Source organism: Bolinopsis microptera, chromosome 1 (genome assembly GCF_026151205.1).
Source record: "Bolinopsis microptera isolate Bmic1 chromosome 1, MBARI_Bmic_1.0, whole genome shotgun sequence".
NCBI classification, from domain to species: Eukaryota; Metazoa; Ctenophora; class Tentaculata; order Lobata; family Bolinopsidae; genus Bolinopsis; species Bolinopsis microptera.
Genome location: NC_087072.1, coordinates 20,128,017 through 20,153,244, shown reverse-complemented (window position 1 = coordinate 20,153,244; position 25,228 = coordinate 20,128,017). Strand labels below are relative to the sequence as shown.

The following is a 25,228-nucleotide window of genomic DNA, read 5'->3' as shown; positions in this document are numbered from 1 at the left end:
TTAAAGCATTAGACCCAGCCATAAAAGTTTCAGTTGTATATCTTTTACTGTTTTTGGCTTTTGCGGAAAGTCGCGTTAAAGTTTATGCCGTGGTGTCAGTAAAATGGCACAGATATATATAGTCTCGCTTTATATATAACTAGCAGGAACCCGTATAATATAACCCTAAACGGTGTCAAGACTCAAAATACTAAAATAATTATTACCTATTTAATTGGCGTTTTTGACACCACTTGGGGGTCCAAATTTTCGGCTCTAAAATCATTATTCCTTGGCCAATTTTTTATTTTTTCATGCTGATTTGAAGGCCATTAAAGCATTTGACCCAGCCAAAAAAGTTCCAGTTGTATATCTTTTACGGTTTTTGCGGAAAGTCGCGTTAAAGTTGATGCCGTGGTGTCAGTAAAATGGCACAGATATATATATATATATCGTCTCGCTTTATATATAATAAGATAGATATATATTCTCGCTTTATATATACCTTAAGGCCAATCAATTTGGTTCAAAATTTTGGGCACAAATTTCGCAAATTTTTAGTCTACAACAATTTTAGTCGCATTTTTTGACTTTTTGAGACCATTTTCCATTCCATTTATTTGATTTTTCCATTATTAGGCTAGTTTTTTTTCAATTTCGCAGAATGTATGTCGAAGTTCATGATGAAATCGGAAATTGTAACGACTCTGCACAACTCAAGGTACAAATCTGTATAGAAACGTATGAAGTAACAAATAAAAAGACGGGGAGTGAACTAAGTACAGACAACGGAACACATGCAGTATCAGAAATTTCCCATGGGCCCACGTGCAAACCGCGCGCCAAACGGTCACGTGGAAAAATTATCAACCTCGTGATCCTGTAACTTACACCATACGCGCGTATTTAGGTAAGGAGGAATATTCTCGATCTGGGAACATTCCAACGGCGAGCCAACATTACATACATTAGTTACATATCATAGCATAAAATTTACAAAAATTAAACACCCTAAAATTACACGCAGTAGGGACCTGTGTACAGTTAGCAATATTTAACTGTTTATCATAAACATATGATAAAGAATGTAAGCTCAATAAAATTTAATTCATATATGCTCTACTAGGTAGAATGTAGGAGTGACGACCCACATACAGCTATGGCTGGAGAGTCTACGCCCAAAATCAAGATGGGATCAACACTGTGTGCTGTGCTATTTGTTTTCGCTGTTTGTTCTTGGAATGTTAGGGGCTTGGGTAGTCCAGACACTCGGTCTGAACGACTTTTGAAGAGGGAGTTACTGGGTAATGACTGCAAAAGGTACAGTATGGACATTGTGGGACTACAAGAAACTAAGTGCACTAATCAGGTGGATATCATTCTTCACAACAACTACAGACTGTTAATTTTTGATCAGAAAGAACAATTTCATGGGGGTATTGGATTTGTTATTAGCCCTAAACTGCAACCTTTCATCACAACTTTCAAACAGATCTCTGATAGAGTTGGGTATATTGATTTTTGTTTTCCTCTCAAGGGTGGTAGTAATAAGAATTTCAGAATCATCAACAGTTATGGTCTCACATCTCTTCGTGCTCAACAACACCCTGACAAACTGTCTCAGTTCTATAGAGATTTACACAATGTATCATCTACTCCATCAAAATGGGAAATGTTCCACTGCGGAGATTTTAACTCAAAGCTGGGTAAACGAACTAGGGTTGATGAACAATTAGGTCTGGAAGGTTTGATAGGTAGACATGGTATTGGGACTAGAAATGAAAATGGGGAGCATTTGCTTGAATTTATGGTTAAAGAAGACCTAACAGCATGCAATACTTTGTTTGATCATCCAAGTAGGCACAAACTAACTTGGACTGGTGAACACAGGACTAAGAGAAATACTCCTATATACGCTCAACTTGACTATGTGCTTTGCAGGAGGAGGTCTACGGTTTTAATAAAGGACAGCAGATCATACGGAGGCGCTGAGTTACGATCTGATCACAAACCTGTTGTAACTCGATTAATGCTGAAAAATCATGTTCTCATTCACAAAACCAAAAAATCAGATAGCACTCAGTTTGACTGTTCAACTCTCTACAGGGATAAAGAACTCAGACAGAAATATCAAAGTGCGATTGCTGAAAGGTTATCGGGTAAAACTTATCCAGATGACCCAAATGAGAAAATGAATGAACTATTTAGTGACATACGTGCGTGTGCTGAAGAAACTATACCACTGAAAGGGAAATCCTCTAAACAAAATTTCTCCAGTGATCTAACAGTAGCTTTATTAGTTGCTAAAAAGCGTGATCAGACTCTAAAGATCAAATCAGCCCCAAGTGGTAGTGATGTTAGTGGAGATAGGAGAGAAGTTAGAATGATTCAGAATAGCATTTCTAAGAGACTTGTGCAAATAAATAACATGAAGGCTGACGCTCTAGCAGAAGAAATAAATAACACTGACGACGCTAGAAAGATGTTTGAAGCTTCAAGATCTTTAGCTGGAATAAAAAAGTCGGGTAACATAGTGGTCAATGATATCAACAACAACTATTGGTACTGATTTAGGGAAAGCAAACACAGCGAAATCTTTCTTCGAAAAACAACTAACAGAAGGAGTTGAAGCTGGCCTGCAACCTTTTACCTGCGATCCAAAACCACTTGATAACCCCATTACACCAGTTGAAGTTAAACTTGCTGCAAGTAAACTCAAATCAAACCGTGCCAGTGGTCCAGATAATCTCCAGAATGAGTTGATAAAGTACGCCCATCCAATCACTTTTGAGAAGTATGCTGAGGCAATTAATGAGTCATTTAGTGGGAACAAATACATAAGTTCAATAGGACAAGGTATTGTGACTCCTCTACAGAAGCCCGGTAAACCTTAAGGTCCCCTCACAAGCCTTAGACCACTTACACTGTTAAACGGATCGAGGAAGATGCTCACTCAAATTGCCTTAAAACGGGTTGAGAGTAGAATTGACAACTACACCATGCCATGGTAGAGTGCTTACAAGAGAGGTAGGAGCTGCTCTGACATTGTGTGGGCTCAGAGAATGCTCATATCTGTTGTGATGAGGAAGAAATGGACATTTAGCAAAATGCTTGTTGTTCGGAGGACGACATTCGCTTAGTTCAATACCTTCTATCGAATACTCTCCTTAGAGTTCGTGTTAACTCCTCACTATCGGAAGAGTTTGAAAGTTTACTCGGAGCCTTTCAAGGTGACAGTTTATCTGGAAAGCTATTCACACTTATTCTTGCAGCAGCCCTACACCACCTCAGAGCTGTATCCGGGAGACCAAACCCACCAGTATCAGAACTAGGTTTTCCAACTGAGTGGGAATATTCAGACGATTGTGACTTTGCTGACGAGGACATCGAGAAACTGAAAATTTTCCTTCCTACAGTGAAGGAGATTCTCAAAGGCTGGAACCTCCAAGTAAATGAAAGTAAAACTGAATTCAGTACCTTCTACCTGGCGAAAAAATCTGATAAAGACACAAACGGTCAGCCATTAGCTAATAACGAACCATGGCGAAGTAACAAGTCACTAGGTTCCTTACTCTGCACTGAGAAGGACATTCAAAGAAGGAGAATCCTAGCTGAGATTGCTTTTAAGGACTTTGGAAAAGTATGGTTGTCCGGTAAGAAAATTTCCCTTGAAAGAAAGCTGAGGTTATATGATGCTCAAGTTGTATCTGTATTGATTTACAACTCAAATAGTTGGAGTCCTAAGAAAGCAACCATGGAGAAAATGGACACACTCCATCGTAGACACCTCAGGTCCATTTTAAACATCAAATGGCCTAAAGGTATGATAAGCAACAAAGCATTGTATGAACGGTGCAAAGTTGAAAAGTTATCCAAGCGTATTGAACACCAGCGGTGGAAGATGTTTGGACACATTCTCAGGAGTATGGAGAACACCCCAGCCCAAACGGCTCTCTCTTTTGCAATTGAATCAGATAATTTATTCATTGGTAGATTGGGGAGACCTAGAATGAACTTGTTATCGGTTTTAAGAAGTGATTTAAGTAGTAGAAATTTGCAAATGGACAACTTGCATGAATTGAACGAAATTAGAGATATAGCTGCATGCAACAGATGTTGGGAAAATCTTTTTCAAGGGTACAGTTTACCGCATTAAGGTATTTTTAAGAATCATTTTTGTCGGTAAGATCCTGTTTTATAATAATAATAATGCTCTACTAAAATTTTGGTCGTACTTCAAAATTAGTCGCCGAAAAATTTAGTCACATGAAATTTGGTTTACAACAATTTTTGTAAAAAGTTTGACTGAATTTATGGTAGACTAAATTTGTCGTTCTTAACTTTAAGGTAGCAACATGTGCATTGTGTAGGAATTAAGGTATTGTGATGCTCATTATCTTCTAAACTGCCTTTTTCCTGGCGATAATTTAATTAGGATCACATAATAACATTGGAATTTACTCTACTACTACATAATGAGCCTCGAGTCAGTCATGTGACTTGTACCTGTATGCCGGTACGTGGTTGAAAAAATTCTTCCAAATGTTGCACAATTCGTGTAAATAATGGAATAAACATAGGCGGGTAAGCACAGCTTTTATCACTCTCCGCTTTTGCAATGAATGATAATCACTAGTTTCTAGTCTTAGACCAACCATGTGAGATTTGTCAACAGGATGAAAACAGATATTATCAGCTACAGAAGTTATAGGATAACACTTCAGAAATTTAAATATCATCTCACTTGTGTATCTGTTTAATAGAGTTACTCTTGTGTTATGATCGAAAAATCAAATAATCAACGGAAAGTAAAAATGAAGGGCTATGGAACAAACTATGTAGTCAACAATCCAACGTGGCATATCCTGGTCACATCCGGTCCACAACCCCACCGATACAAAAGCAGGCAACATCCATTATTGAGAAATTCGGGTAAATTCCAACATGCATATGCATGGCTTACTATTATTTTACGACGGAACTGACTGCATATCACAATTCTTGGTATTTGTATTGTCAAGTGTAGATCAATATCGTTCAATGTGAGTATAATTGTGCTGGTCAAAATCTCATTGTCCTGCTGGTGCACGTGCTAAATGTTAGACTTTCCTCGTATACCCATATAAGGACTGTATTCACCACGGCTCCCTGGAGTCACATACAGCTCATTAGTTACGAGCTTCTTTTTTAACTGAAGACTAGTATGAAAGGAGTGTGTACTAGAGTCATTTGTAACCTGTAACACGACTATGCACAGCTGAATGGGTATTGTTTTAAAGTATATAATACGCCACCAACACAACAATTCTTTTCCAAAAATACTTATCATTCAGTTAAACTGTTAAATATCATCTTGTTAAGTAGGATACTATAAGTAAGGCTGCTGCATAGTGTCACATATCCAGGGGAGAACTTGTGATTATGGAAGAGTGCGCAATCTGCGATTAAATTCTGCAAAGTAGAAGCTAGAAGCTGCGGATCAAATTTAATTTCATTTAATTCGTCGTGTTATATTATATTATTGAAATTGAATCGTCGTATTATGTTTTTTTATCGCGGATATAACTGTAATACATATATCAATATTACTTTAAAATTGAGAATGGTTGGTGCATGTCAAATCAACAGTACGAAAAACAAAAGTAGTTATAGTTAGTTGGTGTCTATGGTCTAGAGTTTATCGTCCTGTAAAAACTTAAAGTTTACCTGAGATGCTCAAAGAATATGATCAAATTTTAGTTATAAAAAGTAGGATTACAAAAAGTGAGATTACAAAAAGTAAGACATTTCATATTCTTGAATATATTGACTTTACTTGAATTAAATTTAACAAAATTTTAATTATTTTGACTTTACTTTATCAAATGTCTATGATATACAATTGCATAGCTGGAAAGTTGTGGATTACTTTAATTGATAAGTGTAATCTGACATTTTATATTTTGGACAGTCAGGTTTTGAGTTATACCAGGCACAAACCTTCTCTAACTTGCTTATAAAGATGAATTAAAATCTTAGGTTAAGAGTTCCTGATTAGTCCCCATTAGGCTTTAATAAGTAATATCTTCTAGTAAGAAATTTAAATTGAATATTAATAGTACGAGTAGATACTACATACTAAAACCTGACCCGCCCAATCGACATCATGGAAATTAGGAGTTCATTAAACTGATCTTTCTTCAGAGTATAAAACGAAATTTACCAAATCCTTAGTCAAACACATTTGAATTAACTGTATAAGTATTGTTATGATATTATAAACAAAAGCTTTGACTTGCAGTCGAGGGGTAGAAAGCTTCAATTTGAGTGATTGGCTCGTTTCTGAATATTTCAGAACGTTTGTGAAAGTTGGGCACTCTAAAGATTGTGATTAGTGGACAAAAGATGGTTGATGTCTTAAAGAGAATTGCTAAAGAATCCATTCATTTAATTTGAACTCTGCTTAAAATAGTCCGCTCACGGTTAGGCAACGACTATGCGATTAGAAAGCTATTGCGAAAGAACGAATTCCAACTGTTCATCAACCGTAAATAACCAAGTATATGGAATAATTTATTATAGTTTATTCTTTTAAGCTTAAATATAATTTACTGGGCGGCGCTCAGCCTGTCACTTCGCCATATTATCTTCGATCGTGTTTATGGACACGTAAGCCTTAGATCCTCAGATAAAACATAAGTTACTAATACTATTGCATAATTAGTATATGACAGTCTAAATTTTCAACATTCATAGTATCGCTAATTATCGGGTGGAATGTTGTTGTTGATCCGGATTCTGGAAGGTGCCGGCGGTTCTATAATGAACAATTCACAAAAAGAAATATTCACGTAATATAATATTCAAACCTAGTAGTTAATATGTGAATAGTTTAGAATTAGGATAGTTCTTAGTAAACATACTGCTCTGGAAACGTGAGCACCATTCAATAAATATAATTCAACCGATTTATAAAGTTTTCCAATTAATTGACCTAATTCCTTTCATGATGACGTAATCAGAATTTAAATACTCTATTCGTCAAATTTGAAATTTTTCAGGTTTTCACAAATCCCGAATACGACATATTCAGCTTAACCTAAAATTGTTGGTACACACGAATACGTCAAAAATGATGTATTCCTATGAAAGTATCGTTTACGAGTCAATGTCATGTAGCCTTATTATAGTGCTTCCAGAATTGGCTCTGGCTGCGATGAGGAATCTGGAATGCAGCAATATAAGAATATACCAGATATCGGTATTTGGGACTGCTATAAAATCTGAAGCAGTTATGAACAAAAAATTGAGTATGATTGTCACGTTTTACCCTGTAATGTGACCTTTTTACCCAGTCACATAGTCTCGGCCTTACTCGGAAAACAAAGAAAATTAGTAATTTCGAACAAAAGAAGTGTAGAATCGTTATTTTAGCTCGTTAAATGGGACAAACTATACCTTAATTTAATCAGACTAATTCGAGGATATATCTTAAGGTACCCTTATTGACACTAGTAAAGTAAAGTAAAGTAAAATTTATGACATCACATCATCACACATGTCTACAAACTATCATCGCACTGTGTGAAAAAATATATAATAAATATTTCCCCACTAACATTAATTAATTATCAAATACAATATTTAAAAACAATTTCATCAAAAACATTATCCTATTTTAAAAACTTCCCAGTGGAATAAAGATTTATAAAACGCTTCTTTGCCACATAAGGATGGAACCAAAGATAATTGTTATGTTTCTCTTTATTACTGACATAACTGGCTCCCTCAATTCTTACTAAAACTTCATTAGAAACATTCCAAAAAAAGCAATCATTTGTAATACTTTTAGAAATCATATCTATCTTATATCCTTCTAATTTAATTTTAAAACCTAAAACTGTCACAGAGTTCTTGACGTCCGGAGGGAGTTTGTTCCAATATGGAATAACTCGCTCCGGGAGAAAAGACTTCTGGATATTCTTGACCTTTGTCACACTTTTACTACATCTATTGGATGAAACCAGATTAAGACCTGATCTGCTTGGTCTGAACAAGTCTGAACCATAATCAGTCATAGCATTAATAACCTTAAAAGCTTCAATAAGGTCCCCACGTATTCGCCGCTCTGCCAGCGTTGTCAAATTGAGGATTTCCAGTCTACGGCTGTAAGGAAGAGTACCCACCTCATCAATCAGACGGGTAAACCGCCTCTGGACGCTCTCCAGCTCCAAAACAGTCCCCCAACTTCCATGAGCCGCAGGTGGATTCCACAATTGGACACAATACTCAAGATGAGGTCTTATTAAAGCTTTATATATAGCAATCATAACAACCTTTTCTCTAATAACTAAATTCCTTACAATCCAACAAATCATACGATTTGCCTTAGCGATACATGCTTTGATCTGTTCGTTCCAAAGCAGGGAGCTATGGGTAATAACCCCCAAATCTTTTTCCTGATCAGATACTTCAAGTTCTATACCATTTACCTTATAATTTAAATTAGGATTGTTGTTAAAATTAATGTGCACTACTTTGCACTTGGCAGGATTAAATTGTAAAAGCCAAATACTTTCCCAAACTTCTAATTCTTCGATATCTTCAGCAACACTACCGTGGTTAGCTGCATTACCAATTAATTTAAGATCATCAGCAAATAACTTTATCTTATTTTTTACAATGTCAGGCAAATCATTAATATACAGAATGAATAGGAGAGGGCCTAGAACTGACCCCTGAGGAACACCAGATAAAACATGTTTAACCTCGGACCATTGTCCTTCTACAGAAACCCTCATAGTCCTGTCTGTCAGAAAATCTTTAATAACATCTAAAACCTTTCCTTTGACACCAAAGCCTTCCAATTTAGACAGAAGTCTAAAGTGGGGGACTGTGTCGAACGCCTTACTAAAATCAAAGTATAGAAGATCAACCGGGGCACCTTCATCTAAAATGTCAAGAATGTCATCAAATGTCTCTAAAAGATTAGATAAACACGATTTACCCTTAACAAATCCATGCTGATGCTTCGAAATTCGATGTTCTAGAAAATTTAAAACATGTGCTCTCACCAACTTTTCATACACTTTGCACAAAATACAAGTTAATGAAACTGGTCTATAATTTAAGGGGTCCGATTTCATACCCTTTTTAAACAATGCTACAACAGATGCAGATTTCCACACTGCAGGTAAAGATCCTGTATCTGAACACTTTTGAAATAATTTAGTTATTGCTTCAACAAAATTGTTGTCATAAGCTAGCGATTTCAACAACTTCGGATGAACACCATCCGGACCAGAACTCTTAAAAATGTTAAGCTTTAAAAGTTGCTTTTTTATATCAGAACTGTTGACTTCCATATCATCAATATCATCAATACTCTCATTGTCAGGTCTTAAATTCTCAGTTTTAGGGAGAGGGCCAGGTGGTTCACGCACAAAAACAGAGCTAAAGGCACTTGCGAGTACCTCAGCTGACTCAGTCGAACTATCTGTGCGTGTACCATCTCCTCTATCTAAAGAAACCACACTAGACTTAACTTGACGTTTATTTCGTAAATAAGAGTAAAAAGACTTACAATTCTGCTTCAGATTAGATGTAATTTTCTTTTCATAATTAACTTTAGCTTTAATTTCTGCTAATTCATAAGTATGTTGTTTGCTACTTGCATAACTAAAATTAACATCAGATGGATTAATATCAAACTCAGCCCATGCTTTATCTTTATTCTTTCTCATTCGTTTAAGTGCAGATGTACTCCATGGCAACTTGACAGGTCTGTTGTCGAGATAAACCGAAGCAGTCGGAACAGCTGCAGCAACAGTCTCCAGTTTACCATGTAATTCAGCCCACATATCTTGAACATCATTGGTAGAACTATAATCCCAGTCGATATTTTTCAAACTAAAATTTAATAACTCTTCAGAGGAAATCTTACCCCATATAGGTTTGATAATCTTCTCTTTTAAACATTTGCTAGTATCCGGCGAAACAACTAGTTCGACAAGTATCCCAACATGATCACTCTTACCAAGCGGAGAAACGATCTTACAACCGTTGACAAGAGCATCATTTGTATACAGGACCTGATCAAGAAGACTCTCCTGGAGAGTATCCTTCACAAGCCGTCTTCTAGTTGTCTCGTTGGTGAAATACCAAGTTAAACCACTGTCATTGAAAACATCCATGAATTTCTGTTGAGTAACTAAAAACTGGTTCTTGCTAGCAATATTACTATTTATGCTACCAGTTTCCCATAAAACATTTGGTAAATTAAAATCTCCTAAAAGGAGTGTTTCAAAATCATTCCTTTCACTACAGATGCTCTTGATACAAGATATTAACGCATTATTCTGTTCTAAATTCAATGAAGTGGATCTGTAAATACAACAAATACTAATCAGTCCACCTGATGTGTTGATATTAACAGCTAAAGAATCCGGTGCCTTTAAAAAAGAGTTCACTAGTGAAGCATTACAACAGTTTTTAACGTAAATTATAGAGCCTCCTCCACCACTTATACTGCCAGTGGAATTGTCAATTCTAAAATCTCTATCTTTTCTAAACATACTAAATCCTTCAATATAAATTTCGGCATCTAATATATCACTACTAAAATGAGTTTCTGTTACACAAATTACCTCAATAGATTTATACATTGATAAAATACATTTTAGTTCATCAATTTTATTAAATAGGCCGTTAGCATTGGTATAAAAAATATTTAACGGCTGGGCACTGCGGCCTCCGCTTTGTCCTCTGTCTTCTCTGGCTCTCTTTTCTTTGCTTCCTCCTTCGTCTTCTCTGTCTCTCTTTTCTTCGCTTCCTCCTGCCTCTTCTTCCTCTCCTTTCTGGCTAAAAAACGAATATCTCTGTCTGCCTTGCAGAGGTCCAAGTTGATCCAATAAGTTGACTCTTTCCAGCCCTTACCATGGTCAGCGTAGAAATTTACTGACTCTTCATCTCGTGTCTGGATGATGAGCGGGCGACGGTGATCTGGCTTGTCAGCATCAAGCTTGCCAGAGCGATGGCAACTTATCATGTCGTCCTTCTTAATCTTTAGGGTCTCCCTGCAGAACTTGGAGTCGTCCTCCTGGCGTTGCTTAGAGGTAGTCTTTTTGCTCTCTGGAACCTTGAGCACACACAGATTGAGTTTTCGTTTGTTTCGCTCAAATGTATCAGTGTGCATCTTCATTTGCACTTCCGAAATAACAGTTTCAGAAGCTTGTTCACGACTCATGTCATCGAGAACCTTCTTCTGGGTTTGTGCTGTTACCTCAGAATAGAGACGAACAGCTTTATCAACTGTTTTCTCTGCACTTCCTTTAATAGCTTCCTTAAGGGGGCCGGGGGGGTCTTCATCAAAATTCTCTCGAAATTGACTTTGTAGTTGTTTCTGATGGAGGGGAGTGATATCTATCAGCTGTTTTTGGTCCCATGGAAAAATATTGTTTCTAGCCGAAATTATTGCCGGTCAAAGGTCAGCGCTTATGTGTAATTGTATTGCGCGAGCAATTTTCAATCGCGCGCCCTGAAAATCGAGTCTAAAAATCTATCTTCTCCTACATTTTTTGAGCAATCACCCTGAAACTTTCAGGATATGTTCTAAGGACCATTTAGAAGAGATTGTCGGGCCAGAATTTTGAGATAGGCTTTAGAAAATTTTTTATTCGATTTTGAAAATCTTGGACCTCGTATTTTGACGATTTTTTCAGGTCCAAGATTTTCAAAATTGAATAAAAAAATTTCTAAGGCCTATCTCAAAATTCTGGCCCGACAATCTCTTCTAAATGGTCCTTAGAACATATCCTGAAAGTTTCAGGGTGATTGCTCAAAAAATGTAGGAGAAGATAGATTTATAGACTCGATTTTCAGGGCGCGCGATTGAAAATCGCTCGCGCAATACAATTACACATAAGCGCTGACCTTTGACCGGCAATAATTTCGGCTAGAAACAATATTTTTCCATGGGACCAAAAACAGCTGATAGATATCACTCCCCTCCATCAGAAACAACTACAAAGTCAATTTCGAGAGAATTTTGATGAAGACCCCCCCCCCCCCCCCCCCCCGGCCCCCTTAATAGAGTTAGTCAGGGCTGGGGTCAAATGTTGGAGTTCCTCTTTAATAATAGCCCTGACAGCCCCGTTTTCCTTAGTGTCAGCTGAGGTATGAGGCGCCACAAAACAGTATGGGCACTTCCAGTTTGTAAGATTCAGTAACATCTCGTTTTTAAGGCCAGATAAACCAACACAACTCAGGTGCCAAAATAATTGGCAAGCTTCACATTCAACTGATAGTTCTTCTGACATGTAAACATCACATTGGCAGTATTTTTCCTCTGGCACTGGGACATTATCAGAAGATGAATCCTTAGGGGGACTCGTCTTGACTCCACGTTTTTTTCGTATCGACACCCTCTCGGGTACATTGTTACTTGCCATCCCTGAACTCAAATTATTTGTTATATAGTAGTGTTGAAAGTATTAAAACTGCCAGGGCTTAAATCAGAGAATAATTATTGAATTTCGCAGAACTAAAAAGCCAAGACTAAAAATAATTCTGGAAGTATGCAGGAAGTGTAAATTCCATAGGAGTGAAAAAATGTGAAACGGGCGGAAACCACTGAAATGTTCGCTAAATTTCACTGTACTTTTGTAGTTAGTAGTGTTCGGAAATCATATTAAGCTGAAGACTATTAACACATGTTTTCGAAAGCTTCTGTTACTTCAAACTATCGTGTCATTTATAGGTTTCAGGAACCCCCTCCAGATGTGATGGACAAAGTCAAACAATAAACGCTTTATGATATATATAATATATATATATATAACGCATTTAAAATTTATTTCCCTGGACTGTGTTGATAATTTAAACTCGACCATATTATATGGTCGAGTTTAAATTATCAACCAGGTCCAGGGAAATTAATCTTCAATGGTTTATTTATTATATTTATTATTTAACACAATAATGAAAGTTTTCCATGAGAACGTACTTTAACCAATTACCAGTGTCCAATAAGCCGTTACTTTGGGAGTTATGTTTTATAATCGACCAAATTGTGATCTTTAGAACAGCTATTTATAGTTACGTTTGGACTGATACCTAGAATCTGGGTATAAAGCACTAAATACTATAGTAGCAAACACTTAGTACTAAAATTAGTACTAAATATACTTATAGTACTGAATGTAGCACTAATTCCTGATATTTACCTGCCTACCTAAATTCTAGAGTTCTGACAATCATATTTTTGCTACAACTTATCCAAGCGTAGTGACATCGTACCTTAATAATAAATAATGCTTATGTTTAGTAATTACCAGTGTTTACCAGTGTTTACCAGTGTTTACCAGTGTTTACCAGTGTTTACCAGTGTTTACCAGTGTTTACCAGTGTTTACCAGTGTTTACCAGTGTTTACCAGTGTTTACCAGTGTTTACCAGTGTTTACCAGTGTTTACCAGTGTTTACCAGTGTTTACCAGTGTTTGCAGTGCTTTAAATAATATCTCAATCTGGCCACGGAAATCTTCAGAGATGCTGAATTCAAATTTTTAGCCGCAACTAACTATAATTGTGACACCCACGATCCAAATACTGGGCGCTGGTGGTCTTTAGTACCATAAAAGTTACCACAAATGGGATTGTCTGATTGTCGCTTAAAATCGCTAATTGATCGGTCAGAAAATCCCATTTGTGGTAACTTGCCCCATAGAAGCAACGCTTATTACAATTAAAATCCCGCCGAGTTCTGCTACTGATATGTTATAGAATGGTGAATAAACTGATTAAAAATAATCAATAATAAATCACAATAATTCGCATTGCACAACTATGACATCATTATAATAACACGGGACTTTCCTTCGCAACACCATGTTGAACCGTTGAACGCACCGAAACTCATCTATCCAAATTTAAAACAACACCAACTTATCTACGGATGATACTGATAAATATTTTGTTTCAGATATTAGACCTGGCAAAGTGGAAACGAGACACAGCTCGGTAGGTTGTAAACCTACAATAAATTTACTACGTATTTTATTCATCCTTATAACTTTGTAAGTTTGTATGTTTCAATTATGAGAAGTTCAGGTGGTAGTTGAATAATTGGCCCAACAATATCTTGCCATATAAAAATAAGCACATAATCTTCTTTTAACCATAGTTAATTATTTATTTTTAATTGTAGTTGACGAAATGAGAGTCTCCACTCAGTGTGTTAAAACATAATTCTTTGTCGACGTTTCGGCTACATGCCTTTGTCATAAACAGGACGTACTGAAAACTTACATAGCTGCAAAGATACAATTTTAAAATAATCTATTAATACTACGAAATATAACAACAACAAAAAAAATAAAAATAAAAAAATAAAATAAAAAATAAAATAAAATAAAATAAAAAAATTATAACATCTTGAAACCCAACAACGATCACAAATGTTTTCCAAAAGAAACATAAAATATAACAGCTAAAAGAAACCACACCGCAACAAGCCGTGAACAATTCCTCATAGTACTACAAACATTTTACCAAGATAGCTCCTAAGCTCCTTCATAAAACTGAGTAATCAAAAATTATCTAGGTTAATAAGTTCAAATTCAATATTACATTAACTTCCAAGTATATTTTATCCAATCACCTTCATTTACGGACTCAGACAATTGAGTATTTATTTCTGGGTTTTCACGTTTTATTAGAACCGACTGCCACAATTGACGGTCCACATAGTGGACAAGTTAATTATGCTTGTAATCGAAAAAAAACGCGAAATGTATTTAGTACCTCTCACAAAGTTTGAGTTAAAATTGCTCTTGAACATGCGAGCACCCCTGGAGGGTAGCCTCACAATATTTGATGTACCGTTCACTACAACTTAGCTAATAATCTTCAGACAACTCTGTAATATGAGGCAGAGGATTATTATGAACTATAACTCTACCTCCACCCAACTTACTCGTGATTATGATCACTCTTCCACCTCAGAGTGGTGCTCCACCTTATGACGTCACGCACTCCCCCATGATTCTAAGATTGGTGCTCCTTCGGTTATATCACGGCACCATGATAAGTGGTCTATAGGAATTCTGATTATTACTCCGCCGTATTAATCAAATCAAATGATACAATTAGTTTTGCTACCTGCTGATATCCATAAACATATAAGGAGAATTCACACGATTGTTACCCCTCCTCAGTCCTCCTTAACCACCAGTCCGACCTATTGTACTCGGCTCTGATAAGAATATGACCTTTTAACTAAAATCTTAACGTGATTCTGACCAAGCTCTAGAGTCTAGATCATAGATGTGTAACCATCGGTCATGAGCAGCGACTAGAAGCTAGAAAATGCAACAGAAGTATATTTAAAGCTGATATTAGAATAACATTGGTTTAAAAATCGATACATCACATTAAATGCGTGCTTGATATCTATGTTGGTCGTAAATCATTACAGGCAACCGCCGACGTAAAGTTTACAAAAGCAACAGGATTTGCTAAAATAGTGTTATGTTGAATTTGTTAACATCGTAGTTCAAAATTAATGAAATGAATCAAATGAGCAACATTGAAAACTGTTTTCTCAGAAAACAAAGGTCGAGCGTGAGTTGCTGTAATATTGCTATATTCGGTAAGGAGCATCACTGCTTTCGACAGATCTAGTTAAGGTGGACAAAATGAAATCTTAGAAAAGGGCCAAAAATGCCGATACGTCGATATTACTCTTTTTATACACGTTCATACATAATGTTTGTCTTTTTTCATTGTCTACATTAAGTACTTCTGTCGAAAGCCATGCTCCGGTGTTCCTACCCACCAAGTGCAAAAATGTTTTCAGACTAGCAATTAGCATCAAACCCCCCCCCCCCCCCCCCCCCCCCCCCCATAAAATCTGGGCAAGGGGCCAAGAAGGGCCAACTTTTTTATTTAGGTTTCTAAACATTTTTGGGAAAAATATATTTTTTCGGTTTTTTTAACCGAAAATTTGTAAGTCAACATTTTTCTAAGTTTTTCTGGTAACTACTATTGTTCATTTTTTATGCTACCCTGATCATTATGAGCCGAAAATATGTTTTTCGGTTTTCGAAGTCCGCACCTACCCTTCGAAATACGATTTTGGACTCGAGGGTTCCCCTTTGTAATGCGATCTCGGAAGGCAGGCCTCCCCTTCATAATACGAGCTCAGAAGCGGGAGCTCTGCTTTCAGAGCTAGGTACGTATCGAGAATGACTCGGACCGAAAATTTTCTAAGTCAAAATTTTTCAAAGTTTTTTTTTCGGTTTTCGAAGTCCGTACCGTCACCGACATTTGCAAGGTTGTGGATGTGATTGGTTTCATACACTAATTATAGAAAACGTGATATTTGGCTCACAGATTTGAACTTGAATGAAAATGCGCGAATTTCGTTCTCAGATTAAAAGGAAAATGCGCAATTTGACACGGAGAACTGAAAAAATCGCGAGGCAAGGATCTGACAAAATCGCGATTTGTCGCAGCAAACGTGAAAAATCGCGAAATTCAGGCTTTGGCGCGAAGTGCCAAAAAAATATTTAGAATTTGGCCCCCACACTGTTCATGTGACAATAGTATACCTAAGTAATGTAACTAATTAGTAATAATTAGTAATAAATAACAGTATTTTAGTACATAATCAATTATTAATTAGGTGCTTTTTGCCTGTATACGACTAGTCTGTATAATTTAAGTTCACCGAGTTTGTTACAGGATCATGAGGCATGAATTAAATATCAAATGAAGATGCATAGACAAGATATACTATAACATATTGTACAAACGATAATATGCTCGAATATGCAACAATTGTATTATCCTATTCTAGCCTTTATACAACGACTCTCCATTTTCAGATACACGCTAGATACCAGATACATGCTAGATATAGAGTAATGGAGGAAAACAAAAACGACCAGTGCCTGGGACAAAAGGAGCTGTCCAGAAACAACGAGACAAGGAGACGCGATATCCCACAATAATATGAATATTATGTTGATCACGATTTCTGGAGATATTATTTGAGAGGTAAGATGATTAATTTAGAATACTAATAGTGAGTAGTGACCAGGTGAAATTATTCTCACAGGTCTCACAGGTCACAAGATCACAAGATGTCAAATTGAATCAAATGAACCAATTTCTTAATGAAAAAAGATAAAATAACCATGATAATGAAATTTTGAAATTGATTTAACCTTTACTTTTACTTAATCATCTTTCTGCTAGCTTTTACTTCAGCAATATACACCAAAAGCAAAATTAATTGTTTGTCGACAGTTTACCAAATTTCCCATACGTGCATACTTGCCGTAGTCAAATTTGACGAACAATGGAAATCGAGTGTCTACCTCGCACCAAGAATTACAATTCTGGTTGAAACTTGAAAGTACGAATGTTCCAGAATGAATTCTATTATCATAAGAATTTTCTCGAAAAGGAACTTTTATGTGTTTTACCAGCATTCTTTTGCACCTCAACGGGACCACTCGACCACGGCACAGTTCAACATTTTTGTAAAATTTACACCCCAAAACAATTCAATTTCAACCAATTCCCCCAAGTCACATGGTACACCCCCAATCACCAATCACCATGGTCTCCAAAATGGTAGTCCAACTGTTCACTAATTCTAGTAAAGTTGGTTAACTCTCCCCCTGGTCCCTGGCAGTAATGTGATATCAACTCAGTAATGGTACGGTCCTCTACTTTTATATCAATTGATCAAATTGTTTGTCGCCAATTGTCTCTTTTTATTGGATCCCTGTTTCGTCTTGACGTCAGCCGTTCCAATTCATATAATCTCCTTTTGATAATTTATCAATTAGATTGAATTCCTTCGGCCCTGCTGAATTCCTCTGGCCCTGCTTCAACGGATTATCTTTCGCATGAATGAAATGAAAATCCGTACATGTTCATGAGTTAAATGAATTTTCATTTGTCATTCTAAGATCAAGGCTCTGCTCATAATTTTAACGAAGTGTTGCTTAATTTGTAGCCATGGTAACGGGGGTATCATTCATGTCAGACCTAATCTTGTCTTCTAGCTGAGTTGTTCCATCATGATCACGCTTCTCTTCTCTTGTTTATACTTTACCAACCTCAAATCGTCGTTTTATCTTGTGTTACTCTCTGTTGTATTATTAAATTTGTAGTGCAAAGTTTAACTCATGCTGAGTATAAAATATATAAAATGTGCATAAAACTTTGATCTTTTAAAAAGAAATACAGCGCTCAATCAGAACAAATGTTTATTGAATGCCACTTGACATATACGTCGAAAATCGAAAAGATCCAGCAAGCACTCTCGGTTTAGTGTTTAAAATTAAAACGTTGTCGCTGCTAGTGACACGGCTCGCTAAACGAACTGTGGTCGCATTTCCTTAGTCAACTACACGCGGAACTCTCTGGAGACATCCTCCTTGTATTGGAGCACCTGATAAGAACGCAACTCTCGATAACAAGCTTTACCGCACTCTTCAGCAGTTCAGCTCGTACACCTGTTAACATGTGAAGCATTCTCCGACTGTTCGCAAGTACGACCATGTGACCAGGCTGGAATCCTGTTTGGCAGCTTGAAATGTTTTCGATTGCTTTTTAATAAGTTTGTTGCTCATTAATGCTCTGCTGATGTTACGATACGGATCTTGCGTAATTGTTCTATCGATTATAATATGTTGGCAATATCTGCAACTGTGCAGGTGTGGATATTATTAAATGTAGGCTGGCAACAATTGAGCTTGTTATGCTTTAAAATTATAAATTAGGAGTAATTTTGTTGTCGTAATCATGCTGTTGCTCTTTGAATTGCTTGATGAAGCATGCATATAATTATAGTTACTTTCAATCTGCTTATCCAATTTACTTTGGGCCTACTTTTGTGGCACTGGCTCGAATTGATGAACCTCGCAATTCGCATGGAATACATTTCGGTCCCTACTTAAAAGCTTAAAATCCTCGAACCATTATCGATGATTGCATTTTGAGTGGAACCGTGAGTCCCTCTTCTCAAACCAACATAACAACAAACTCCATTAGTAGCTACCATTGGTTTGATAATATGTTCAAAGTGGACAGCAGCCGCTCGCTTGATTTACTCTTTTCGAAGGACACTGACAGCGCCAAAGTGGACAAGTTTCCCGGGTTACATGGGTACCCCTCCCACTTTGGGATAAACTTGAGGCTCTCTGACGAGCAGATCACATCAATAGTTCACAGAGTAAACTTCTTGTTACCCGCCCTCCCTGCTGAGTTTCAATCTCCCGTTTGGAATTTACTTGGTGATTAGAAATTAGAATTTAATCCTATCGAAAGAGTTTGTTAGAAATTCATTGGTTCTTGCGTAGCTTGTTTTGCACCCTGGTCTATCAAAGATTTTCCCCAGGTTACATAGCTCACTTAAAAGGATCGGAAGCAGAATCTACTGAATACTACAGGACGGTGCTCCGACTGGATCCGTTTAACATAGTCGCTACATCCGACTTAGCGCACCAGGCAGAACAAGCGGTCAGTGTTTTAACATTTGTGTGCTACCGTGAGAATATCAGACACTTTTAAGGACAAAATTTATTGTCGGGCCATGTCAATGACATGGAGGAAGGTGACAAATGTTTTAAACTAAGTGGTATTTAAACTTATTTAAATGTATTAAAACGTGTAAGAATTTGTTTATATCCGGATGTGACATGTATGACTGTAAGAGTAAAACTAGACTAGATTCTTCATTTCTTAGGGGAGGAGAGAAGAGAAAAATGATTTGGAAAATCGTATTAATATCTGGTTGAAGAAGCATCACATTGTAAAGAGAAAATACATCGCACTGGCGCATCTTGACATAGCTTTCTTCTACTTCTACTCGGGTATGAGCCTCAATTTATGGACATCTTCAAGACTTCCTTCATCTTTTCGTAGACACTTTTTGTAAGAGCAGCTTTTTATGATATAACACACCACCATATGCAATTATTGACCAAAACAGCGACAATCCTTGTCCAATTTACCGAATAACCCCTCCCCAGGGCTCCGTCAAGCGACAATGTATCACCTGACTACAGCTCTTTCTATCTACCCTGGGTGTGTCTTATCTCGGTTTTACTACAGTCTCTTCTCTTATCTCGCAGACGGGTAACTAGTTATTAATAGGTATATTTCATTTTAAATTAACTTAATATACCCTCGGATGGCTGTAACTGATTTTAAGTTATTAAATTATTCTTGGGCACATCTAAGTACAGATTATATTTCACGATGTAAATTTTGAGATGCTCTAAAAACCTTCACACAAAATATCCTCTCAGGATAACCTATCATTTCCCAAAAGATGTCAACTTCCACAGTTCCTCCCTAAACTTCGTATCAGAGTCAAAACCCAGCATTCCAGTTGTAGAATACCTTATCTGGATCATTGAAACCAAGTCAGCTTTTCTACCCCGAGAAAAGACAGCAGTTCTGGAGGACAAGCTGCAGAGTTTTGATAAGGGGTCAAGTTGTCCGCTAATTCGTCTGTTTATTGCAAAAGAACTGTACAACCTGCAGTTTTATCAAGCCGCTATGGATATTGCTAAGAGGTTTGTAGTTTCTCTAGCGTTACTGGCTCATTAGGGGAATAGGGACCACGTGGTTTAGCAGTCCTCAATGATCATTAATTACACACGTGACCACCACATGACACGTGACCCCTGCTCAGGAGCCTACAGAGACACGTGTCAGCAGCAGCTCACCACCTGATGGCCCTGTGCCAGAAGAAGATATACGAGAGGGAGGTGGAGCAGAGTCTGTTAGATAACCAGGCTGTTTCCTCCGCTGGAGACGATACTCAGCTCTCTCCTAACGGTCCTCAGGTAACCTACCTTATTAAGTATTAGTTTAATAAGGACCTCATCTTATTAGCTAGGTTGTACGTGTTATGATCCTTAAATTTTGTTTTTGTGCCCCAAAAATTGGTTTTCAATACCTATGTGCCTTTATATACGTCCAGGCATTACAGTAGTAGTTACGATTCGCTTCAGAATTATTAATTAAATGTTCGTTTATTGTAAGATATGATGAATTTTATTTGCCTGTTTGTGATAAATGCATGTCTTGAAAAACCAGATAATTACTGTAATTGCTTGAAAGGTATATTCACTATATATACCTTATATATAAACAAACAAATCATTAACATTTGAGAATATAACAATCTAATGTCAAAGCGAACCTTTATCTTGCTCAGATAATCTTAGAAGAGACGAGACACGAGTCGAAACACCAGAGTTCAGCTCTTTTGCTTCCAGTACGGAGTATAGACCAAGCTAGTTGCTACTCAGGTTGGTACCTTGTCCGACTGTGCTAAACCATCAATTAATACGAACGAAATATTTATAATAATGAGTGAGAGGATCCTGCACTCAGTGGGACAGGTTGGTGTCTTGAACTCGATGTGAGAGTGTTGTGACAGTAAAAATAAATATATTGAAGGATACAAAAAAACCCAAAATCTCGAGATGGGTTTTTTCGGGAATATTCGGACGAAGATCAAACTAACAAAAACAGTAAATGAATGAAACGATACTGCAAAGTGCAAACTGATAATACCTAAATTTCCCCATTAAGTTTTAGAAATTGTTTTGGTCAGTACACCTTCGGTAATGATTTGATTTGATTTGAAACTTTTACAAATAGTACATTATACAATACAGCAAAGAGAATTAAAAATATACGACATTATTATCATGAGGCATTTGTAGGGTAAAAGTTGTAGTCCATATTGTATAAATACTAAAAGCATGGTTAAGTGGTACAAGTTCTGGGGGTATACGTATTACAAGTAATAGTTCTACTCCCAGACTCACTAACACCACCTCCATCTAAACAATTGAAAATAATACTTATTTATTCGATGATATTGAGAAATTATCGATATTCGGGATAATAAATAAGTAATGGGGATAATGGAACGAATTACCCTTTGTAAACAAATGTCTGCACCGCAAGTTTAAAAACTTGTTTGGTGATACACCTTTAGTATTAAAAAATTGTATTAATTCGATGAGAGGTTAATATAATGCAGCAAATGATAAAATAACGGTCAAATAATTACCCTGTGCATTAAAATTTTCGGTTTAACTTTCGGTATCTTCAAAGTGCAACGGTCTATATTACAATTAAGGCGAAACATTTATCTGGACGACCCACCCGCCAGAATAGCTAGTGAATACTTGAATAGTATGCCTTCCAGTCAACAACTATATTAGAAGCCTTTATCGCAGCACAAACATCCGTAAATATTATATCCATTAATTATACCGCACTATTTTTGTGGGTTATAGTGGTGACTCGTTAAATTACCTTTGTCTGTCAGCAAATGACCTGACACAGACGTGACACAGCCTTTTCCTTGAAGGGAGCTGTGTTGTTGTTGTCTGATGTTAGTTATTGTTAATGAACATTGCATGAACTCGAGAGATCTAGATCGTAATTAATGTTATTGTTGACTACCAACCACGCACAAAACCCACATTAGTTAGTGACCGAGAATATTTATAATAAGTGATGACGCCAGTAAGCAATTAAAGTTAAACCACGATATTAATGCTCTGTGATACCTTAGAACTCAACTAATTCTGCAAAATAGCATAGAATATAGAAGCGAAAATGCATAACAATAACAACGATATTTTAGGTCGATCGAAAATGTCCGCAATGAGGAAAGGTTCCCCCAAAGAATCCGAGGTTTTCACGGACTACGGGTCAGATCTAAACGAGGAGGACGGAGCTATAGATCCAAAAATCATGGAAATGTTCGAGAACGTGAGGTAATAATGCACATCGCACTGATTCCAGTTTCATGGTTACTTCATTCACGTGTATAATCCAGTTATTAGTCCTGGTTGGTGGGTCTCCCTTGTCTCAAATCATTCCATGACTGATCCTTGTCTGACACCTGTCCTGTTCGGACGGTTTATAGTTTCCGGCTCGTCGCTAGTTTCGCTATCAAATCTAAGTGAAATTACGTTCGAGACTAGAATTCGACTGAACAAAAGTTATAATTTGTCTTAAATTGTTCATAAGATTGAAAAATATGATAGATTTACGTAGTTTTCCGTGTATGAACAGTTTTGAACTTGGTGGAATCTATTTCTTAAAAGTTGTAGAAACATTGTAAGCTCAGCTGACTGTAAACCAGTAAATTATGACAGCTTTAAATTGCACAATATCGTGACAGGCTCCCAGTCCCATCGAGTATAATCAAACGGTTACTACCATTATGATTATTTGGACTGTAAATTTTTAAATTCTGCGAATCAGCTATAACAGTGACCAGTTCATGAGTATCAGATTGTTTAATTCTGATGTCTCATTCCATTTTGAAAGAGGGAGTGGCCAAGCTAAAGTATCCTGCTCTTAAATTCGAGCCATGCATGTGTACACTTGTGACTTGAGTATTATGAAAGAGTATAGTGAGATGTTGTACTTCGATTCTGCGGAAAAGATATTGTATGCAAATGGTTTGCCTAAAGCGGCTTGCCAATGCGGCACCATCCAAGAAGGCCGACACAGCTCCATAGAATTCCACCGTGAATAAAGTTTCTCAGATACACATTACAATCTGAAATTCCAATTTCATTCCTTCGTAACAAATTTGAAGTCAGAAGAAGACCTAGAACAGACCTTAAATAGATCGTAGCAGAAAGTAGCTTGAGAGTTAAGCTTTTAAAGGTTGTGATGCGCTCCAGTAGGAGTAAAGTTGATGATTATATCCTATAATTAGCACAGTTTAGTTAATTCATAGTACATAATATAATGTAGTTTGACTTCAACTCTTACTTTCAGGTGTGCTTGTATTTTGGACCCGTTTGACGTTTCCCAGCTGATGTTGTTGACGGAGGTTCTGGTGCTCTGTCATAAGATAGATCTAGCTATTGTCTACCTACACGAGGCTCTCCGCAGATGTTCTGGTTAGTTTTAGGATTAGAAATTATAAAATGGTGGTTGCTAAGCTCCTTCTTGAATTGCGAGGATGTTATCAGACTTTCAATTAAATGCTCCGGTACTCATATCGGGCACCAAATTGATGTCATGATATTGATAATTGAGATTCTAACAAATAACACCCCAGCATCTGCAGGAGGAGAGAAAGTGATGACCTACTTCCGGTTGGCAGTGTGTTACATCGACCAGAAGAACGCGGAACAGGGAGCCAACTACCTCCGATTGTATCGTGACAACGGAGGAGAAACGGAGGAGGACTACGTGAACTTGGTTGTGAAACTAGCGGACACTCTAATGAAAATGAAACAACCTCTCCAGGCCAGGGAGTGGATTCAAGTTATGGAACAAAACCAGCATCCTAGCTGCGAACATTTCGTTCAGAGGTTAAAGAGACTGGTTGCAAAAGATAAGCATCTTCTGGATGCCTTTAATTTGGACAATAAGAACAATAGGAATAGGAAAGGAATGGGGTCGTTGAGAAGAAAAATGGGGTCAACTGCTTCTTGATACGTTACCATGGCGGAATTATAGCCGATTCACGATTTAGAAAATTGTATTACTATTAGTAATTGAAACGATGATGCAGAGTCGCAAGAAAGTTTAAGTAATTTGGATATTGGTTATGAAGACCTCAGAGTCAGACTCAGTCCATTTAAAGTTCTGCAGAAAGTATTTGAAGTTAATGAAATTAATCATATTAATATTGGCATCGATATTATTATTGATATATAGTATTAGTACATACCCCAATTTACGCGCTCCAGTAATGATATTCAAGATCCATTGGCATTAATATTATGGTTATGTACTAGTTGTACTGCAAGTACATACGTAATGTTTAAATTATGTAGGCCGATATCATGATCCTAAGCTTTTAAATCAAGCACAAAACAGTATCGTAAATTTTGAGTTCTGAACAACTGGTGCTATCAAAGTCAATGGAGAGGACTGATTCGTGTGACGAAAGTTAGATATAATTATAATGGTAGCAATATTTACCCTAATAAACATATTTAGGAGGCGGCAATGACCTAAAATTGCATTGAAATTTCCGAGCTCTGGTTATACGACGGATAATATTAATTTTTATGAAAAGTTTTGAAATTTCTGCATGATAATGATATCCGATCCGGCTATTGTCAGCTTTATAATATAACCGGAACCGGATATCCGCGGTCGGAATCGAATTCATATTCAATATTTAGTTTGCGCCTGAGTATTTGATCCTAGATTGAAACCAAAATATGCGTAGTTGTTTCTGTTTACCAA

The 25,228-nt window shown here is 36.8% G+C and overlaps 3 protein-coding genes across 6 annotated transcripts in view; 2 read left to right on the top strand and 1 right to left on the bottom strand.

Moving 5' to 3' along the window:
- LOC134825613 (potassium voltage-gated channel subfamily C member 3-like) overlaps window positions 1-12,438 on the bottom strand; it is an 82,888-nt gene extending 70,450 nt beyond the window's left edge. For all 3 annotated transcript variants that reach the window (XM_063837833.1, XM_063837835.1, XM_063837853.1), the window contains exon 1: window positions 12,417-12,438. The gene's annotated coding sequence lies outside the window, so the exon portion shown is untranslated. The remainder of the gene's footprint in view (window positions 1-12,416) is intronic.
- LOC134823360 (uncharacterized) lies at window positions 1,139-10,127 on the top strand. Its single transcript, XM_063834831.1, has 4 exons — window positions 1,139-2,541; window positions 2,714-2,862; window positions 3,252-3,427; window positions 9,999-10,127. Exons 1-4 carry the CDS (start codon window positions 1,139-1,141, stop codon window positions 10,125-10,127), a joined length of 1,857 nt encoding a protein of 618 aa, XP_063690901.1.
- Window positions 12,439-18,374: 5,936 nt separating the features above from the next.
- Window positions 18,375-24,573, top strand: LOC134825589 (uncharacterized). Of its 2 annotated transcripts, none has more exons than XM_063837830.1 (10): window positions 18,375-19,266; window positions 19,371-19,492; window positions 19,719-19,845; window positions 20,005-20,110; window positions 20,284-20,553; window positions 20,673-20,826; window positions 21,201-21,294; window positions 22,650-22,782; window positions 23,801-23,925; window positions 24,087-24,573. In XM_063837830.1, exons 1-10 carry the CDS (start codon window positions 19,047-19,049, stop codon window positions 24,464-24,466), a joined length of 1,731 nt encoding a protein of 576 aa, XP_063693900.1. In that variant the 5' UTR covers window positions 18,375-19,046; the 3' UTR covers window positions 24,467-24,573. The 2 variants fall into 2 exon arrangements, with proteins under 2 accessions (XP_063693900.1, XP_063693902.1); XM_063837832.1 differs by having other exon boundaries at window positions 18,933-19,266; window positions 24,096-24,573.
- Window positions 24,574-25,228: the final 655 nt, after the last annotated feature.

Excerpts from the sequence above, each read along its gene's own strand:
- LOC134823360 (XM_063834831.1), top strand. The coding sequence starts at position 1,139 with ATGGCTGGAGAGTCTACGCCCAAAATCAAGATGGGATCAACACTGTGT. Across the intron at positions 2,542-2,713 it reads GATATCAACAACAACTATTG|TGGTCCAGATAATCTCCAGA; the intron begins GTACTGATTTAG and ends AAACCGTGCCAG. Across the intron at positions 2,863-3,251 it reads GACTCCTCTACAGAAGCCCG|CAGCCCTACACCACCTCAGA; the intron begins GTAAACCTTAAG and ends TTATTCTTGCAG.
- LOC134825589 (XM_063837830.1), top strand. The coding sequence starts at position 19,047 with ATGTTCAAAGTGGACAGCAGCCGCTCGCTTGATTTACTCTTTTCGAAG. Across the intron at positions 20,554-20,672 it reads GCTATGGATATTGCTAAGAG|GAGCCTACAGAGACACGTGT; the intron begins GTTTGTAGTTTC and ends ACCCCTGCTCAG. Across the intron at positions 23,926-24,086 it reads GGCTCTCCGCAGATGTTCTG|CATCTGCAGGAGGAGAGAAA; the intron begins GTTAGTTTTAGG and ends ATAACACCCCAG.